General features: G+C 44.3%; 2 protein-coding genes across 3 annotated transcripts in view; one reads left to right on the top strand and one right to left on the bottom strand.

Annotated features, from left to right (window-relative positions):
• Positions 1-12187, top strand: part of LOC140190123 (uncharacterized) — a 34716-nt gene extending 22529 nt beyond the window's left edge. For both annotated transcript variants that reach the window (XM_072246621.1, XM_072246622.1), the window contains exon 3: positions 9637-12187. In XM_072246621.1, the coding sequence (XP_072102722.1) occupies positions 10454-11176 (723 nt within the window). In that variant the 5' untranslated portion in view covers positions 9637-10453 and the 3' untranslated portion in view covers positions 11177-12187. The remainder of the gene's footprint in view (positions 1-9636) is intronic.
• The window catches only part of LOC140190124 (uncharacterized), a 57732-nt gene that overhangs the window by 29945 nt on the left and 8835 nt on the right, over positions 1-18952 (bottom strand). The window lies entirely within an intron of this gene.

Below are 18952 nucleotides of genomic sequence, written 5' to 3'. Positions count from 1 at the left end.
ATGTTAACTGCAATTTAAAACAGGAGATCGAAAAAACATGTAAAAGGGAAAATGTGGTGTAGATACATCCCAGGGGGAGAATTAGGCAACCGTGACTGACAAGAGAAGTCAATGACAACATTAAAACAGAAGAACAGTGTATTGGAGGGGTCGTGACTGTCACATGACAGCACTGCCCATTTACCTGGTCGAAAGACGCCACCTGCCAATCAAGGTTTGCCCCCTCCTCGCCCATCAATGCATACCGAACCATTGACCCCTTTAATTAGCCTTGTACTTGACCTCGAGCAATTGGCCTTGGTAATTAGCGAGCTATTGGCTTCTCCGTGAATCACCTGGGCTGGATTCATCATTCCTGCTGCACTATAAAGGAAGCCACGTGTGCTTGACCCTTTCTCTTTTTTTGTTAACTCTGAGGGACCGCCCTGCCGTTGGTGAGTTGTGCATTGAATAGGATTAGGGCTGTGGGTATCGTCCCTAATGTCTTAAGAGCCGTGCCCGCACAGAGTCAAGGGTGTCGGGTATCGTATTGACTTTTCCCTTGGTTGTATGTGTGTGCGTGTACTTTGTTCCCTTGGCCTTTTCTCCTTGGAGCGATGGAGAATGAGGTGATCTGATAGAGGCGTATAAGATGATGAGAGACTTCGATTGTGTGGATAGCCAGAGGGGTTTTCCCAGCTAAAATGGCTAACACGAGGGGGTATAGTTTTAAGGTGCTTGAAAGTAGATACAAGGGGAATGTCAGCAACAGTAGTAGAGGCAGATAAAGTGGGGTCTTCTTAAATAGGTACATAGAGCTATGCAGTAGGGTAATTCTAGGCAGTTTCTAGAGTAGGTTACATGGTCAGCACAGCATTGTGGGCTGAAGGGCTTGTAATGTGCTGTAGATTTCTATGATTCTATGGGATAACAGCTGAAATTAGTGGGAAGTTAAAGGATTGGAAAGCTTTCAAAAGCAGCAAAAAATGCTATAAAGGGAGAAAAGAGGAAATAAAAAGATAAGGGTGCCAATATCAGAATCAGATTTAATATCATTGGCATGTGTTGTGAAATTTGTTAATTTTACAGCAGCAGTACAATGAAATATGTGATAAATATAGAGGAAAAAGCTGAGTTGCATTCTGTGTGTGTATGTATCGCCATTAAATAGTTAAGTTAAAATAAGTAGTGCAGTATAACAAATAATAAAGTGGTGAGATGGTGTTTATGGGTTTAATGTCCATTTAGAAATCAGATGGCAGAGGGGAAGAAGCTGTTCCTAAATTGTTGTGTGTGTGCCTTTGGGCTTCTGTACCTCCTTCCTGATGGTAAGTGGGAAGAGGGCATGTACTGGGAGGTGGGGGTCTTTAATGATGGACACAGCCTTCCTACAGCTTCACTCCTGGATACCATGGAGGCTGATGCCCATAATGGAGCTGACTGATTTTGTTTCTGCAACTTATTTTGATCTTGGGCAGTAGCCCCCTCTTCCCCCCCCCCCCCCCCCGCCCCAATACAAGACAGTGGCACAGTCAGAATGCTCTACATGGTACATTTGTAGAAGTTTTTCGGTGTTTTAGTTGACAAAGCAGATCGTCTCAAACTCCTCATGAAATGTAGCTGCTGTCTTGCCTCCTTTATAGCAACATATCCCATAGCCCCTTAGAAATATTGACACCCAGGGACTTGAAATTGCTCACTTCTGATCCCTCTGAGGTTTAGTTTGTATTCTCTTGTTTTACCCTTCCTCAAGTCCACAAACAGCTCTTTGGTCTTCCTGATGCTGAGTGCAAGCTTATTGCTGTGACACCACTCAACTAGCTGGTATCTCTTGCTCCTGTATGCCCTTTCCTCACCATCTGAAATTCTATCTTCAGCAAATTTATGGATGGCATTTAAGCTATGCCTAGCCACAGAGTCCTGGGTGTAGGGAGAGTGGAGCACTAGGCTAAGCACACATCCCTGTGAAACACCATTGTCAATTGTCAGTGAGGTGAGGATGTAATTTCCAATCTGCACAGATTGTGGTCTCCCGGTTAGGAAATTGAGGATCCGGTTGCAGAAGAAGGTACAGATGCCTAGGTTCTGTGGCTTTTCAATCAGGACTGTAGGAATGGTGGTGTTAAATGCTGAGCGATAGTCAATAAACTACATTCTGACATAAGTATTGCATTGTCTGGGTGAGCCAAGGCTTCATGAAGAGCTATTGAGGTCTGCTGCAGACCTATTGAGGTGATAGGCAAATTATAATGGGTGCAGGTGCTTTCTGAGGCAGGAGTTGATTCTTATCCATGATCAACTTCTCAAAGCGTTACATCACTGGATTTGAGTGCCACTGGACAATAGTTGTTGAGGCAGCTCACACTGCTCTTGGGCACTGGCGTAAGTGTTGCCCTTTTGAAGCAGGTGGGAACTTCTGACTGTAGCAGCGAGAGATTGAAAATGTCTTTGACTACTCCTAGCTGGCTGGCACAGGTTTTCAGAGCCTAACCGTATACTTCATTGGGCCCTGCTGCCTTGTGAGGGTTCACCCTCTTGAAAGACAGTCAGATGTTGGCCTCCAAGACAGATCACAGGGTCATCGGATGCTGCAGGGATCTTTGTACAGTGGTGCTAGGAAGTTTGTGAACTCTGTAGAATTTCTTCTATTTCTGCATAAATATGACCTAAAATGTGATCAGATCTTCATGCGTCCTAAAGCTAGATAGGGAATCCAATAAATTAAGTAACCCCAAAACGTTATGCTTGTTCATTTATTTACTGAGAAAAATGATCCAATATTACATATATTTGTTAGGAGAAGTATGTGAACCTGGGGTAATGCTTTCCACAAAAGCTATTTGGAGTCAAGTGTTTTAATCAATGAGATGAGATTGGAGGTTTAGATTGTAGAAGTGTCCTGCCCTATAAAAACAAAATACACAAAGATCTGTTATGTGCACCATACCTCGATCAAAACAACTTTCAGAGCACCTTAGAAGAATTGTAGAGATGCATGCAGCTGGAAGAGGCTACAAAAGCATTTCTAAAGACTTGAGTGTTCATTAGTCCACCATTGTCTGCAAATGGTGGAAACTCAGTACTGTTGCTACTCTCCCGAGGAGTGGGTATCCTGCAAAGATCACACCAAGAGCACAACATGCAATGCTAAAGGAAGTGAAAAAGAACTGCAAAAGATAACAGCAAAAGATCAGCAGCGATCTCTAGAACTTGCTAAAGTCTCTGTTCAATTGTTAGTGTCCACCATAAGAAAAACACTAAACAAGAATGAAGCCACACTCTGGTTGGAGGAACAACACCTTATATTCTGTCTGGGTGTGGCATGAACATTGACTTCTCTAACTTCCGTTAATGCCCCACCTCCCCCTTGTACCCCATCCGTTATTTATTTATTATTTTATATATATTCTTTTTCTCCCTCTGTCCCTCTCACTATGACTCCTTGCCCATCCTCTAGGCTCCCCCCCCCCCCCATCCCCCTTTCTTTCTCCCTAGGCTTCCCATCCCATGATCCTCTCATATCCCTTTTGCCAATCAACTGTCCAGCTCTTGGCTTCATCCCTCCCCCTCCTGTCTTCTATCATTTCAGATCTCCACCTCCCACTTCCAAATCTCTTACTAGCTCTTCTTTCAGTTAGTCCTGACGAAGGGTCTCGGCTGGAAACGTTGACTATACCTCTTCCTAGAGATGCTGCCTGGCCTGCTGTGTTCACCAACAACTTTTATGTGTGTTGCTTGAAATTCCAGCATCTGCAGATTTCCTCGTGTTTGCATTTTTAAAAACAAGAATGGTGTTCATGGAAGGACACCACAGAGGAAACCACTGCTCTCCCAAAACAAAATTGTTGAATGTCTCATGATTGCAAAAGACCACCTGAATGTTCTACAGCGCCTCTGGGACAATGTTCTGTGAACACATGAGACAGAAGTTGAACTTTTTGGCAGAAATGCACACTGCTTTGTTTGGAGGAAATAGGGCACTGCCCACCAAGACCAGAGAGTGGAAGGAGCATCATGGTTTGGGGCTACTTTGCTGCCTCAGTGCCTAGACAGTTTGCAATTGTTGAGGGAACAATGAATTTAAAATTGTTTCAAGATTCATTTATTACCACAAATGTATACATTATACAGCCTTGATTTGCTTGCTCACAGGTGGTCACAAAGCAAGAAATCTGAAAGAAAACAATAAAAAAAAATAAGAATAAAAATAAAACACCACGACTCGGTGCAAGAGAAAGATAAAAAGTACAAATCATGTGAACAACTGAAGCAAACCACAGCATTACAAACCAAAATTCAGTTCTGGTGTCTGAACCCTAGAGTAGGCCAAAGCCTCGCTTATCAGTTCATCATATTAGCGGGCACTGAGCATAGCAGCTGGGGCTGTCTTCATAGCCTCAGTGCCAGGAAGATTTCCATAGCAGAGAATGAGTGAAATCTGCTCTCGTCCTGCCTGACATCCTGTGTTTTCAGTCTATCTAGGCCAGTGTTTAAACTGACCCAACAGCGAAAGGCTCTGCACCCTAGAGAGAGGAGCCAACATTGTGGAGAGTGAGTGAAATTGGCTCACTTCCAATCTGGGCTGGCACTTAAATTATCTAAACGGAAACGCACCTTGCACTGGGCCCAGACCACGCTGCCCAGAGACTTGCTCCAGGCTCAGATTCCGTTGTCCAGCCTGAAGCCACTCTTAAGCTCTTCAAATCAGCTCGGCACCCAGGGTGATCCAACCTCACATTCAGGCCAGTTGAATGTGCTTCGGAACTTCTCTGACCGGGCTCCGACTTCTCCTTTCGACGCCTAGAGCGATCCAATCTTGCTCCTGGGCCGCTGTGAGGGCATTGGAACTCCAGTTGCAACAGTCGTGCAATAAACCATCTTGGCTCATCCTCTGAACTTGCCTTGCCTCCTTCGCTGTTTACAGCCATAATTTAATGTAATTTACCAGAGACCAGGTATTTTTAGTGATTCACCATCTTAACTGGATTTTACAGGAGAATTTCAGGGTAGCGGTCTGTCACCTGAAGATTAATAGTTGGATAATGCAACAAGACAATGATCCAAAATACAAGAGTAAATCAACAACAGAATGGCTTAAAAAGATAATTCATGTTCTTGAATGGCTAAGTCAGAGTCCAGACCTTAATCCAATTGAGGTGCTGTGGCGTGGCCTGAAGAGGGCTGTTCATGCAAGGTATCCCAGAAACATTGATGAACTGAAAAGTTTTGTATGGAGGGATGGACTAAAATTCCTCCACTTTGTTGTGCAAGTCTGATCAGCAGCTATAGCAAGTGTTTGGTGGAGGTTATTGCTGCTATTAAATACAAGGGTTCACATACTTTTTTCACCCTGGACCCATAAATGAATAAACAACCTCATCCTTAATAGTTGGCTGCAACTACTGAGGTCAGACTAACTGGCCTATAGTCTCCTTTCTTCCGCCCCTCCCTTCTTGAAGAGTGGAGTGACATTTGCAATTTTCCAGTCTTCTGGAACCATTCCAGAATATAGTGATTCTTGAAAAATCATTACTAAACCCTCCGCAATCTTGTCAGACAACTTTCAGAACTCTGGGTCATATACCATCTGGTCCAGGTGACTTATCTACCTTCTGACCTTTCAGCTTCCCAAGAACCTTCTCTTTAGTAATGGTAACTTCACACAGTTCATGACCCCTGTCACCTGGAACTTCCACCATACTGCGAGAGCCTTCCACAGTGAAGACGGATGCAAAATACTCATTCAGTTTGTCTGCCAATTCCTTGTTCCCCATTTCTACCTCAATAGCATCGTTTTCCAGTGGTCTGATATCCACTCTCGCCTCTCTCTTACATTTTGTGTATCTGAAGAGACTTTTGGTATCTTCTACTATTATTGATTTGCTTACTTTCATATTCAATGACTTTTTTAATTGTCTCCTGTTGGTTCTTAACTTTCTCAATATTCTAACTTGCCACTAATGTTTGCTCTATTATATGCTCTCATTGGCTTTGACTTCTCTTGTTGTCAGTGACTCAACAGCCACTGTTGTGTCATCTTCCCTTTAGAATGATATCAAACACCTTTGTCCTGGGCAACAAGTGACCTGTTGCTTTCACGACACAAGTCCCACACTCCAATGAGAGAGACTACTAGCCTCCACTTCATTTTCATTGGAATTGCCATCAATGAATTAACCATCAATCACCTGGTGGAAGTGGGGTCAGAGTACTGAGAAAGGCTCCAGGAGCAGCCATGTGATGACGTGTGCTCTTTGTAGAACAACGGCCAGTTGGAGATTAAAAGCGTAAGAAGGTGTCGCTCACTCGAGTTCGCTGATGAGAGTAGAAAAGGCATCGACTCGCATCAGTTAGGTGTTTTGAGCAGTGGACAATCGGCATTCGGGACAGGTAGGCAATAACAAATTAAAATGAGGCAGGGTCAAGTGGAACAGCAATTGTTGCAGTAGTTAAGTGTGGATTTTGAGACTGCACCTAACCTTAACCCTTGTATATGCTCAGTTAGAACCATAGACATGCCAGGCAGGATAGTGAATACCCCTCTTGTAGGGTGTGGAATGCAGGGAGACCTCCAGCTTTCCTGACAACTACACCTGTTAGTGCATCCGGCTGCAGTTTGTAACGCTGTGCTAAGGAGCTGGAGCTGGAACTGGATGAACTCTGGATCATTCAAGAAGCTGAGTGTGTGATACATAGGACATATAGAGGTAGTTATAAGCATGCAGACACAGGAAACTTGGTGACAGTCAGGAAGGAAAAAGGGGTTAAAGTGCCAGTGCAGAGTACCCCTGTGGCCACCCCCCTCAATGGGTATATCACTTTGGATACTGTTGGGAGTGGGTTGGTGAAGGGGAGAGCTGACCTGGCAAAGGAAAGTCACAGTGGTCAGGACTGTGACTCTGAGGGGATGGTGTGAGAAGATGCAAACTGTGGTGATAGGAGCTTCATTACTTGGGGGGAACAGAACAAGGGTTCTGTGGGCAAGAGTGAGATTCCCAGATAGTTATAGTCATGGTCATACTTTATTGATCCCGAGGGAAATTGGTTTGCGTTACAGTTGCACCATAAATAAATAGTAATAAAAACTATTTAAATAATTAAATAGTAATATGTAAGTTATGCCAGGAAATAAGTCCAGGACCGGCCTATTGGCTCAGGGTGTCTGACCCTCCAAGGGAGGAGTTGTAAAGTTTGATGGCCATAGGCAGGAATGACTTCTCAGCTGGGATGAGATATTTCTTCATTTCCAAGAATCAACAACAGATATATTGGTGGTATGTTGCCTCCTGGGTGCTAGGGTCCAGGACATCTCTGATCAAGTCCTCAGCATTCTTGAGTGGGGGAGGGAACACCTAGAAGTCATGGTACATGCATGTACCACTGACACGGGTAGGTAGAGTGCCAAGGTTTTGCAAAGTGAGTTCGGGGAGTTAGATGCTAAGTTAAAGGGAAGGACCTCCAGGGTTGTGATTTCAGGATTGCTAACCGTGCCACTTGCTAATGAGGTCAGAAATAGGAAGATTATACAATTTACACATGGCTAAGGAGTTGGTGTAGGAGGGAGGAATTAATGATTCAAAAATCTTAGGCTCTCTTCCAGGGAAGATGGGACCTGTACGGAAGGGACTGTTTGCACCTGAACTGGAAGGGATCTAATATCCTAGTGGGAAGGTTTGCTCATGCTGCATTGTGGGGTTTGAACTAGAGTTGCAAGGCTATCGTGGCTTGGAGTGGGATCAGCATTGCCTGGAAAATAGATGGAATTATAAGCAGACAAGTGCAAGGTTTTGCACTTTGGTAGGACCAGCCAGGGTAGGGCACTGGGGAGTGTGGTAGAACAAAGGGATCTGGGGATACAGGTCCATAATTCATTGAAAGTGGCTTCACTGATAAATGGGGTTGTAAAGAAAGCTTTTTAGCACTTGGGTCTTCATAAATCAAAGTATTGAATACAGGAGATGAGATGTTATTTTGAAGTTGTATAAGACATTGGTAAGGTCTAGTTTGGAGTATTGTGTGTATATTTGGTTATCTACCTACAAGAAAGATGTAAATAAGGTTGAAATAGTGTAGAGGTGAATTCCAAGGACATTGCCAGGTCTGGAGGACCTGAGTTGCAAGGAAAGGATGAATAGTTTAGGACTTCAATCCTTGGAAGGTAGAAAATTGAGGGGTATAGATAGGGTAAGTGCAAGCAGGCATTTCCCACTGTGGGTGGTTGGGTGGAACTACAACCAGAGGTCATGGGTTAAGGGTGAAAGGTGAAAAGTTTGAGGGGAAATGTCTTCACTCAGGGTCTTGAGTGTGGAATGAGCTGCCAGTGGAAGTGTTACATGCAAACCCGATTTCAAAGTTTGAAGTGAAGTTTGGATAGACACATGGATGGTAGGGATATGGAGGACTATGGTCCTGATGTAAGTCAATGGGGGTAGGCAGTTTAATGGAGTAGATGGGCCAGAGGGACTTTCTGTGCTGTACTTTTCTATGACTCTATTCCTAACCTAGAGATTCTGCCTTTCTAGCTAGATCCCTAAAATCTCTTCAGGATTTCCTCACCTTGAAACTCCATGTTTTTGGTGCCAATATGTACCAAGACTTCTGGCTAATCACCCTCTCCCATGGACCTAGTTCAAGACATCCCTCACCTTGGCACTTGGGAAGTAATATACCATCTGGGTGCCTCTATCATGCCCACAGAATTGTTTCTGTTCTTCTGACTAAGGAGTCTCCTGTCACCTCTGCAGTTACCTTCACCTCTCTGCTCTAAATAGCCATGGTACCAGACTCAGTACCAGTGACCCAGTCACTGTGGCTCCCTCCGGGCAGGTCATTCCCTTCAATAAAATCAAAAATTGTGTATTTATTATCGAGGGGAACGGCCATAGATGTACTGAGCACTGGCTGTGCATTTCCCTTCCTTCGCCTGTAACCTAGGGTGACTACCCACCCTGGTTGCTCAAACTGCCACCTCATTCTCCCATATGAGTAGAAGGTCATTGAGCTGCAGCTCAGTGCATCTGGTGCATGCACATGTGTTTATCTGGGAGACTGGAGGTCTCCCAGGATTCCCACATCCCACACACACAGTACAAAACACAGCCACTGCACTACTGTACCCTATCAGCCAAGGAATGAAGAAGCAAGAACAAAAGGATACACTTACTGGATACTTTACCTCACCCAAGCTAGATGAGGCAAAGCCACTCTAAACACTGGCACACTCAAAAGAATAGCTGCTCTGCTTGCATTTGTTTTTTTTTCATTTGCCCTTTCTAATGAATCCTGCTCGGTGATTATCTGGAGTCCAACTCCAAGAAACTGCCGCAAATCTTTGTCTTTTATATCTTGATCGTGGACCTGATCGAAAAGATAGTATCATGTGCTCTTTGTCGTGCTGTGGGACATGAGCCGAACTTAAAATAATACTAATTGTCAGAGATAAACTGAGCTAAATCACAGATTGAAGACGGGCAGAAATGGTCCATCCTGATACAGACAGTAAAACAGTTGGTGAACAGTTTAGTCAGTCCGGATGCCCAGGTAGATGATGAAGGGTCGTTCCTCCAACTTGGGTTGAACCTCACTGTAACATTGTGATGTCAGAGCTCACCTGAAATGTCCTTCACCCATTCATGTCTTTTGTAAATCTTTTTACAGGTTTGAAACGGCAAAGAATTTGTGTACTGGAATCTCAAACACAACAAAGCATCAGTTTTGCTGTCTCTATCTGATATTTAAGGAGTGACCAGATATTTCCTTTGTAACACCAATATATCTGTTGTTGATTCTTGGAGATGAAGAAATATCTCATCCCGGCTGAGAATGTTCTTTGTATCTGAAATGTTTTTTGTTGTAACTCAGTGAAATTTACTGGAACCAGGGTGCTGAGAAAACACCATTTGTTCACTAGGGATAAGTTCTTGAACTGTATTGACTCTGTGAGGGATTCACTATATTTGACATCTGGTTTAATGAATTGCTAACAAGGAGATTTAATTCATCAGCTCTATTTGTGTGAGGGTGGGCACTCACTCAGCCAACCTGCAGATACACAGTGAGTTTACTGGTGAGACATGCCATACACCTGCTGTGTGTCGAATGGTTATCCATCCTGAAGATACATCAGCAAGTTCACACCATAGTGAGAGGGTTCTTTCTGCCATTCAAGTTAAATATATCTCAGAAAATTCTCATCAGTGAGAGGCCTGTTGCATGTCTAGGAAGATATTCACTCACTCAGCCCACCGAAAACGCACCCAGTGAGTTCACAAGGGAGAGAGACCATTCAACTTTTCTCGGTGTGGGAGGAGATTCACTCAGTTAAGCAACATCCAGACACACCAATCACTTCATATTGGGGAGAGGCCATTCATCTACTCAGACTGTGGGAAGGAATTTGCTCTTTCATCTCAACTGAAGGGATTACAGTGCGTTCACACCGGGGAGAGACTGCTCACCTGCTCAGGCTCTGGGGATGGGATTCACTCGGTCATCTCAACTGAAGGTACGTAAGCGATTTCACACTGGGGAGAGGCCATTCACCTGCTCAGACTGTGGGATGGGATTCACTTGGTCAAGTCAACTGAAGGTACACAAGCGAGTTCACACTGGGGAGAGGCCGTTCACCTGCTCAGACTGTGGGAAAGGTTTCTCTCGGTCTTGTCAACTGAAGGTCCATCAGCAAATTCACACTGGGGAGAGGCCATTCAACTGTTCAGACTGTGGGAAGGGATTCATTCGGTCATCTGAACTGAAGCTACATCAGCGAATTCACACTGGGGAGAGGCCATTCACCTGCTCAGACTGTGGGAAGGGATTCACTCGATCATATCACCTACTGGCACACCAGTTAGTTCACACTGAAGGGAAACCATTCCCCTGCTCAGAATGTGGGAAGAGATTCACTCGGTCTTTTCAACTGAAGGTACATTACCGGGTTCACACTGGGGAGAGGCCATTTGCCTGCTCAGACTGTGGGAAGGAATTCACTCGGTCATCTGATCGACAGAGACATCAGCGAATTCACACTGGGGAGAAACCATTCACGTGCTCACACTGCGGGAAGGGCTTCTCTCGACCATATCTACTGAAGTTGCATCAGCGATTTCACACTGGAGAGAGACCGTTCACCTGTTCCCAATGTGGTAAGGGATTCACTCAGTATTCCATCCTTCTGGCACACTACCGAGTTAAATAGGCTGCATGCTGTATATTTAACCATCAGTGTTGAATACAGAGGCAAGTTCAAACGTGACTGTAGGTGTTGAACTCTGCAATTATTCCAAACAGTCACCCCAATGGTGAAGTTGTTTCCCTTGAATTCCTTGCATGACTTTCTGCAGACTGAAGACAACGGGATGACGAGGAGCTGAAAGCTCTGGTGTCTGACTTGTTCTTCATCCCTCAAATCTCTGGGCTGATGAATACTGGCACTGGTAGTTAACCACCTCATTCCCTGTTCATTTCAACATTATGGGTCATTTCACTGCTTCTAAAGAGCTGTGACTCACAGAGCTTGGAGCTACAATACACCATTGTCTTCAAGTCTTTAAAAAAATAGAGAAACATTAGTTGGATGTTCAATGGAGCTGGTTGAGAAATCATAGATGGGTCAGCATAGGGCACAGTTTGGTGCTCTGCACAGAGGTAGGGGTAAGAGCAGATAATGAGCAGAAAAACAGCAGTGGGGGTGGCAATGAATGACAGCAGCAACATTTGGTAGCTGTTTGACAGGAAAAAAATAATGCTGGTGAGAGCTTGCTGTGTTAAACTGGCTACTGAGTTCTAAAAATATTGACTGGATTGTGACACGCTTACCCAGAAATTATATTCAGAATGTACCATCACTGCAAATTGAGTGTGTAGGTACTGAGAGACTTGGATCTAATTGTAATTGTCATTTTCCTTACAGCTGAACAATAGTATTTTAAGTAGCCTTTGTATACATCACAGTTTAATATGCCTGTACTGGCAATACAAAATATAAATCTGGAGGTACCTTTGTACTTTAAGCGTTTTCTCATTGGTTAACTTTTTTACTGCAATATTGACTAAGTACTTTACAATTGGTTTATTGTTATCTATAGATCTGAGTGGAATTTTTCTTACCTTGGTGTACAACGTGTCATCTTTGGTTTCTCTCTTTAAGTAGTAAGACCCTGTCAATTTTGTGTTCCTGTTCTATCAACTTTTAATAAAATGACTGCAAAGCAACAAGTTGTATGCCTCATTCATGGCTTCCAAAAGAACTTTGGATTTAAACATTAAAATCTGTCAATTAGCATAGTCAGCAGGATTTGGAGCTCAGAACAATCCAGGATAAAGGGAATTTTCAGGTTCTAAACAACAGGTAAGAACTTCCTTTGATGTTCCAAATTGTTTGAGGAAATATCTAGTTCTAGCTATTATATCATTGGATGGAAATCAGGTTTGAAGACTGCTGCGTTGCTCTTTCAGAAACATCTGGGGGGTGGGGGAAGAAACTAAAACCGGTAGGACGCTATTTAAATATGCAAGCTAGCAGAGCATCAAAAATAAATTCATACAAGCAGTAGAGCACAGATTTTTAAAAAAAAAAAAAAGAATTTGTGCAAACTAGCAGACCATGTGGGGATGGGGAACAAGTTCTGGTTGCAGGACAACCTGTCAAAATTTCAAGATCATGGTTAAAGTAAAATATATGTACGTATTTAAAATTGGATCAAAACCATGGCTGAAGTTGTGAAATATACTAAGAGCTCTTAAATGAGATGTTTAATTTTGATATGATTATGATATAGTTTTGATATGACTGACCAGAGGTGAGCCACGGTGGCAGGGCCTCCAGCACTGAGTCTGACCCTGTGATGCAAAAGGGTGGGATGGAGAAGAAGAGAGCTGTCGTCATTGGAGACTCTATAGTCAGGGGAGCAGACAGGAGATTTTGTGGACGTGAGAAGGACACCCGCATGGTTTGTTGCCTCCCGGGTGTCAGGGTCCAGGATGTCTCTGACCGGGTGCACGACATCCTGCTACGAGAGGGAAAGCAACCAGAAGTCATGATACATGTTGGCACCAACGACATGGGCAGGAAGAGGGATGAGGTCCTGAAGTGTGAGTTTCGGAAACTAGGCAGAAGGCTGAAGAACAGGACCTCAAGGGTGGTGTTCTCAGGATTGCTGCCAGTGCTACGTGATAGTGATGGTAAGAATTGGAGGAGATGGCAGTTGAATGTGTGGCTGAGGAGTTGGTGCGGGGGGCAGGGTTTTAGATTTTTGGATCATTGGGATCTCTTCTGGGGAAGGTGGGTTGCACCTGAACTCGAGGGGGAGCAATATCCTTGCAGGTAGGTTTGCTAGCATGGTACGGGAGGGTTTAACCTAATTTGCAAGGGGGATGGGACTCGGAGCGATAGAGCAGTGGAAGAAATGCATGGAGTAAAGCCAGATCAAACATATAGAGAGGCTTTGAGGAAAGAGAAGCAGAATAAAGGGTGTAAAGGTAGAAGGGCTAAAGTGCGTGTACTTCAATGCAAGAAGCATCAGGAACAAAGGTGATGAACTGAGAGCTTGGATACCTACATGGAATTATGATGTAGTGACCATTACAGAGACTTGGCTGGCACCAGGGCAGGAATGGATTCTCAATATTCCTGGATTTCAGTGCTTTAAAAGGGATGGGGGGGAGGGGAGGAGAGGAGGGGTGGCGTTACTGGTCAGGGATACTATTACAGCTACAGAAAGGGTGGGTAATGTAGCAGGATCCCCTTGAGTCAGTATGGGTGGAAGTCAGGAACAGGAAGGGAGCAGTTACTCTATTGGGAGTACTCTGTCGGCCCCTGGTAGCAACAGAGATACCGAGGAGCAGATTGGGACGCAGATTTTGGAAGGGTGCAAAAATAACAAGGTTGTTATCATGGGTGACTTTAACTTCCCTAATATTGATTGGCACCTGATTAGTTCCAATGGTTTAGACGGGGCAGGGTTTGTTAAGTGTGTCCAGAACGGATTCCTGTCACAGTATGTTGACAGGCCGACGAGGGGCAATGCCATACTAGATCTAGTATTAGGTAACAAACTGGGTCAGGTCACAGATCTCTCGGTGGGTGAGCATCTGGGGGACAGTGACCACTGCTCCCTGGCCTTTAGCATTATCATGGAAAAGGATAGAATCAGAGATGACAGGAAAATTATTAATTGGGGAAGGGCAAATTATGAGGCTATAAGGCTAGAACTTGCGGGTGTGAATTGGGATGATGTTTTTGCAGCGAAATGTACTATGGACATGTGGTTGATGTTTAGGGATCTGTCGCAGGATGTTAGGGATAAATTTGTCCCGGTGAGGAAGATAAAGAATGGTAGGGTGAAGGAACCATGGGTGACAAGTGAGGTGGAAAATCTAGTCAGGTGGAAGAAGGCAGCATAATTGAGGTTTAGGAAGCAAGGATCAGATGGGTCTATTGAGGAATATAGGGAAGCAAGAAAGGAGCTTAAGAAGGGGCTGAGGAGAGCAAGAAGGGGCATGAGAAGGCCTTGGCGAGTAGGGTAAAGGAAAATCCCAAGGCATTCTTCAATTATGTGAAGAACAAAAGGATGACAGGAGTGAAGGTAGGAATGATTAGAGATAAAGGTGGGAGGATGTGCCTGGAGGCTGTGGAAATGAGCGAGGCCCTCAATGAATACTTCTCCTCGGTATTCACAAATGAGAGGGAACTTGATGGTGAGGACAATATGAGTGAGGTTGATGTTCTGGAGCCTGTTGATATTAAGGGAGAGGAGGTGTTGGAGTTAAAATACATTGGGACGGATAAGTTCCCGGGGCCTGATGGAATATTCCCCAGGCTGCTCCATGAGGTGAGGGAAGAGATTGCTGAGCCTCTGGCTGGGATCTTTATGTCCTCGTTGTCCACGGGAATGGAGGATTGGAGGGAGGAGAATGTTGTCCCCTTGTTCAAAAAAGATAGTAGGGATAGTCCGGGTAATTATAGATCAGTAAGCCTTACATCTGTGGTGGGAAAGCTGTTGGAAAAGATTCTTAGAGATAGGACCTATGGGCATTTAGAGAATCATGGTCTGATCAGGAACAATCAGTGTGGCTTTGTGAAGGGCAGATCATGTCTAACAAGCCTGATAGAGTTCTTTGAGGAGGTGACCAGGTATATAGATGAGGGTAGTGCAGTGGATGTGATCTACATGGATTTTAGTAAGACATTTGACAAGGTTCCACACGGTAGGCTTATTCAGAAAGTCAGAAGGCATGGGATCCAGCGAAGTTTGGCCAGGTGGATTCAGAATTGGCTTGCCTGCAGAAAGTAGAGGGTCGTGGTGGAGTGAGTACGTTTGGATTGGAAGGTTGTGACTAGTGGTGTCCCATAAGGATCTGTTCTGGGACCTCTACTTTTCATGATTTTTATTAACGACCTGGATGTGGGGGTAGAAGGGTGGGTTGGCAAGTTTACAGATGACACAAAGGATGGTGGTGTTGTGGTGTCACATACCCCGTAACAGGGGTTAAAGAAACCAGCAGAGATGGAAAACACTTTGGAGTCTCGTATTGCTATAAACTAATAATATTTATTAATAACTACGCAATACAGTAATATAAATGTATATAAATCAAACAGGTTAGCAATGATTATATATAAAAGTAAGTGTGGAATATATATGTATGAAAAAACAAAGCTTCTTTAAGTTTAGGGGTAAAAAGATACAGTCTTACGATGTTGGGTAAAGTTCAGTTCAGTTCAGTTTGTGGTATTTAGTTGAGTAGTGATGGAGAGAGTGAGGTAGTGAGTTGAGTTGATGCTGTCGATCTTCTCGTCGTCCTCCGAAATCCTTTACAAGTCACCGACTGTGACTTTAACCGGGGGACCAGTCTTCTGTGGTGGAGCTATCACCCAGGCGAGGGTGGACACATGGATAACTCTCCACCAGTCAACCCCTTCTCCTCAAACTGGAATAGCAACTTGGATCGATCCACCTGATTGATCCTCCAAAACCCACTTTTCCAGCGGGCACAACAATGCTCATTCAGTGTCCAGATCATGTGTCCTGAGGTCTGTATCATCTGACCTCGCATTTATTTCACCAGGCTGAGCATCACCTGTCATTCAAAGAGTCCCTCCCTCCTTTGTCTGTAAAGGAGTGCACAAGCAGGCAACCAGTCCTTGAAGAAATATCAACAATCTGCCTTTGGTCACCATAGCAACCTTCGAGCTGCTCGGTGCTGTCTCCAACACCAAACTCAGTAAAAATCCAAAGTTACTTCCAATGCCTTGAAGTGACAGTCCAACCGTTAATCTTCATCTCTCACTCTCTTTTCAAAAGCAACATATCGGTGGTAAAAAACTCTGTCTCTCTCTCCTTTCCAAACAAACCATCAATGATAAATGTCTCTCTCCAAACAGTTAATAGGGGCACTCCAGGATCCCCTCACAGTGGATAGTGTAGAGGATTGTCGAAGATTGCAGAGAGACATTGATAGGATGCAGAAGTGGGCTGAGAAGTAGCAGATGGAGTTCAACCCGGAGAAATGTGAGGTGGTACACTTTGGAAGGACAAACTCCAAGGCAGCGTAAAAAGTAAATGTTAGGTTGCTTGGTAGTGTGGAGGAGCAGAGGGATCTGGGGGTACATGTCCACAGATCCCTGAAAATTGCCTCACAGGTAGATAGGGTAGTTAAGAAAGCTTATGGGGTGTTAGCCTTCATAAGTCGAGGGATAGAGCTTAAGAGTCATGAGGTAATGATGCGGCTCTATAAAACTCTGGTTAGGCCCCACTTGGAGTACTGTGTCCAGTTCTGGTCGCCTCACTATAGGAAGGACGTGGAAGCATTGGAAAGAGTACAGAGGAGATTTACCAGGATGCTGCCTGGTTTAGAGAGTATGCATTATGATCAGAGATTAAGGGAGCTAGGGCTTTACTCTTCAGAGAGAAGGATAATGAGAGGAGGCATGATAGAGGTATACAAGATATTAAGGGGAATAGATAGCTGGCAGGGGAATAGATTAGCTGACAGCGATGCAGGTGGATGCTTCCCTGGTATCATGGATTCTTACTACCTGACTGGCAGACCACAGTACGTGTGCTTGCAACACTGTGTGTCCGACAGAGTGATCAGCAGCACTGGGGATCCACAGGGGACTGTCTTGTCTCCCTTTCTCTTCACCATTTACACCTCGGACTTCAACTACTGCACAGAGTCTTGTCATCTTCAGCAGATTTCAGATGACTCTGCCATAGTTGGATGCATCAGCAAGGGAGATGAGGTTGAGTACAGGTCTATGGTAGGAAACTTTGTCACATGGTGTGAGCAGAATTATCTGCAGCTTAATGTGAAAAAGACTAAGGAGCTGGTGGTAGATCTGAGGAGAGCTAAGGTACCGGTGACCCCTGTTTCCATTCAGGGGGTCAGTATGGACATGGTGGAGGATTACAAATACCTGGGGATACGAATTGACAATAAATTGGACTGGTCTAAGAACACTGAGGCTGTCTACAAGAAGGGTCAGAGCCGTCTCCATTTCTTGAGGAGACTGAGGTCCTTTAACATCTGCCGGATGATGCTGAGGTTGTTCTATGAGTCTGTGGTGGCCAGTGCTAACATGTTTGCTGTTGTGTGCTGGGGCAGCAGGCTGAGGGTAACAGACACCAACAGAATCAACAAGCTCATTCGTAAGGCCAGTGATGTTGTGGGGATGGAACTGGACTCTCTCACAGTGGTGTCTGAAAAGAGGATGCTGTCCAAGTTGCATGCCATCTTGGTCAATGTCTCCCATCCACTACATAGTGTACTGGGTGGGCACAGGAGTACATTCAGCCAGAGACTCACTCCTCCGAGATGCAGCACAGAGCGTCATAGGAAGTCATTCCTGCCTGTGGCCATCAAACTTTACAACTCCTCCCTTGGAGGGTCAGACACCCTGAGCCGATAGGCTGGTCCTGGACTTATTTCATAATTTACTGGCATAATTTACATATTACTATTGAACTATTTATGGTTCTATTACTATTTATTATTTATGGTGCAACTGTAACGAAAACCAATTTCCCCCGGGATCGATAAAGTATGACTATGACTATGACTATAACTATAGAGTGGACAGCCAACGCCTCTTCTCCAGGGCACCACTGCTCAATACAAGAGGACATGGTTTTGAGGTAAGAGGTGGGAAGTTCAAGAGGGATATTAGAGGAAGGTTTTTTTACTCAGAGTGGTTGGTGCGTGGAATGCACTGCCTGAGTCAGTGGTGGAGGCAGATACACTAGTGAAATTTAAGAGACTACTAGACAGGTATATGGAGGAATTTAAGGTGGGAGGTTATATGGGAGGCAGGGTTTAAGGGTCGGCACAACATTGTGGGCCGAAGGACCCGTACTGTGCTGTACTATTCTACGTATTATTGAAATGTGGCTCCTGATGTGAAAGTATGGGATAAGACTCAGAAAATGGCTCTTATTGATTTAGAAATAAGACCATGTGGTGGATTTGACAGAAATGAATGATTAGAGTTAATGAGATGAGTGAAACCTTTTACTAATCAAAAGAATCACAAAATTTGTGATTAAACTACAAAAACAGCACGACAGATGCAGTTAGAAGTCTAAAAAGCAAATCTTTGCCTCTGGATAGCCAACACCTCTGCCAATTTGCCTCACTCTATAGATTTTGTGTCCATCTCCTGCATAAATACAGATGCAAATTAATGAATCCTTTGTTTATAATATCATGCACTTTACACACTGACTTTGATCTTAAACAGCAGAAAGTTTTCATATGCTGGAAATCCAGAGCAACATACATAAAATGCTGGAGGAACTCAGCAGGTCAGGCAGTCTCTGTGGAAATGAATAAACAGGCTTGTTTCAGGATGAGACCCTTCAGGACTGGAAAGGAAGGGGAGAGATGCCAGAATAAAAAGGTTGAGGAGTGAGGAGAAGGCGATAGGTGAAGCTAAGTGGGTGGAAAAGGTCGAGAGCTGGCAAAAAAGGAATCT

The sequence above is a fragment of the Mobula birostris genome, chromosome 29, assembly GCF_030028105.1.
Source record: "Mobula birostris isolate sMobBir1 chromosome 29, sMobBir1.hap1, whole genome shotgun sequence".
Taxonomy (NCBI): Eukaryota; Metazoa; Chordata; class Chondrichthyes; order Myliobatiformes; family Myliobatidae; genus Mobula; species Mobula birostris.
Note: the sequence above shows the minus strand (reverse complement) of the source record. Positions and strands in the feature narration are given on the sequence as shown.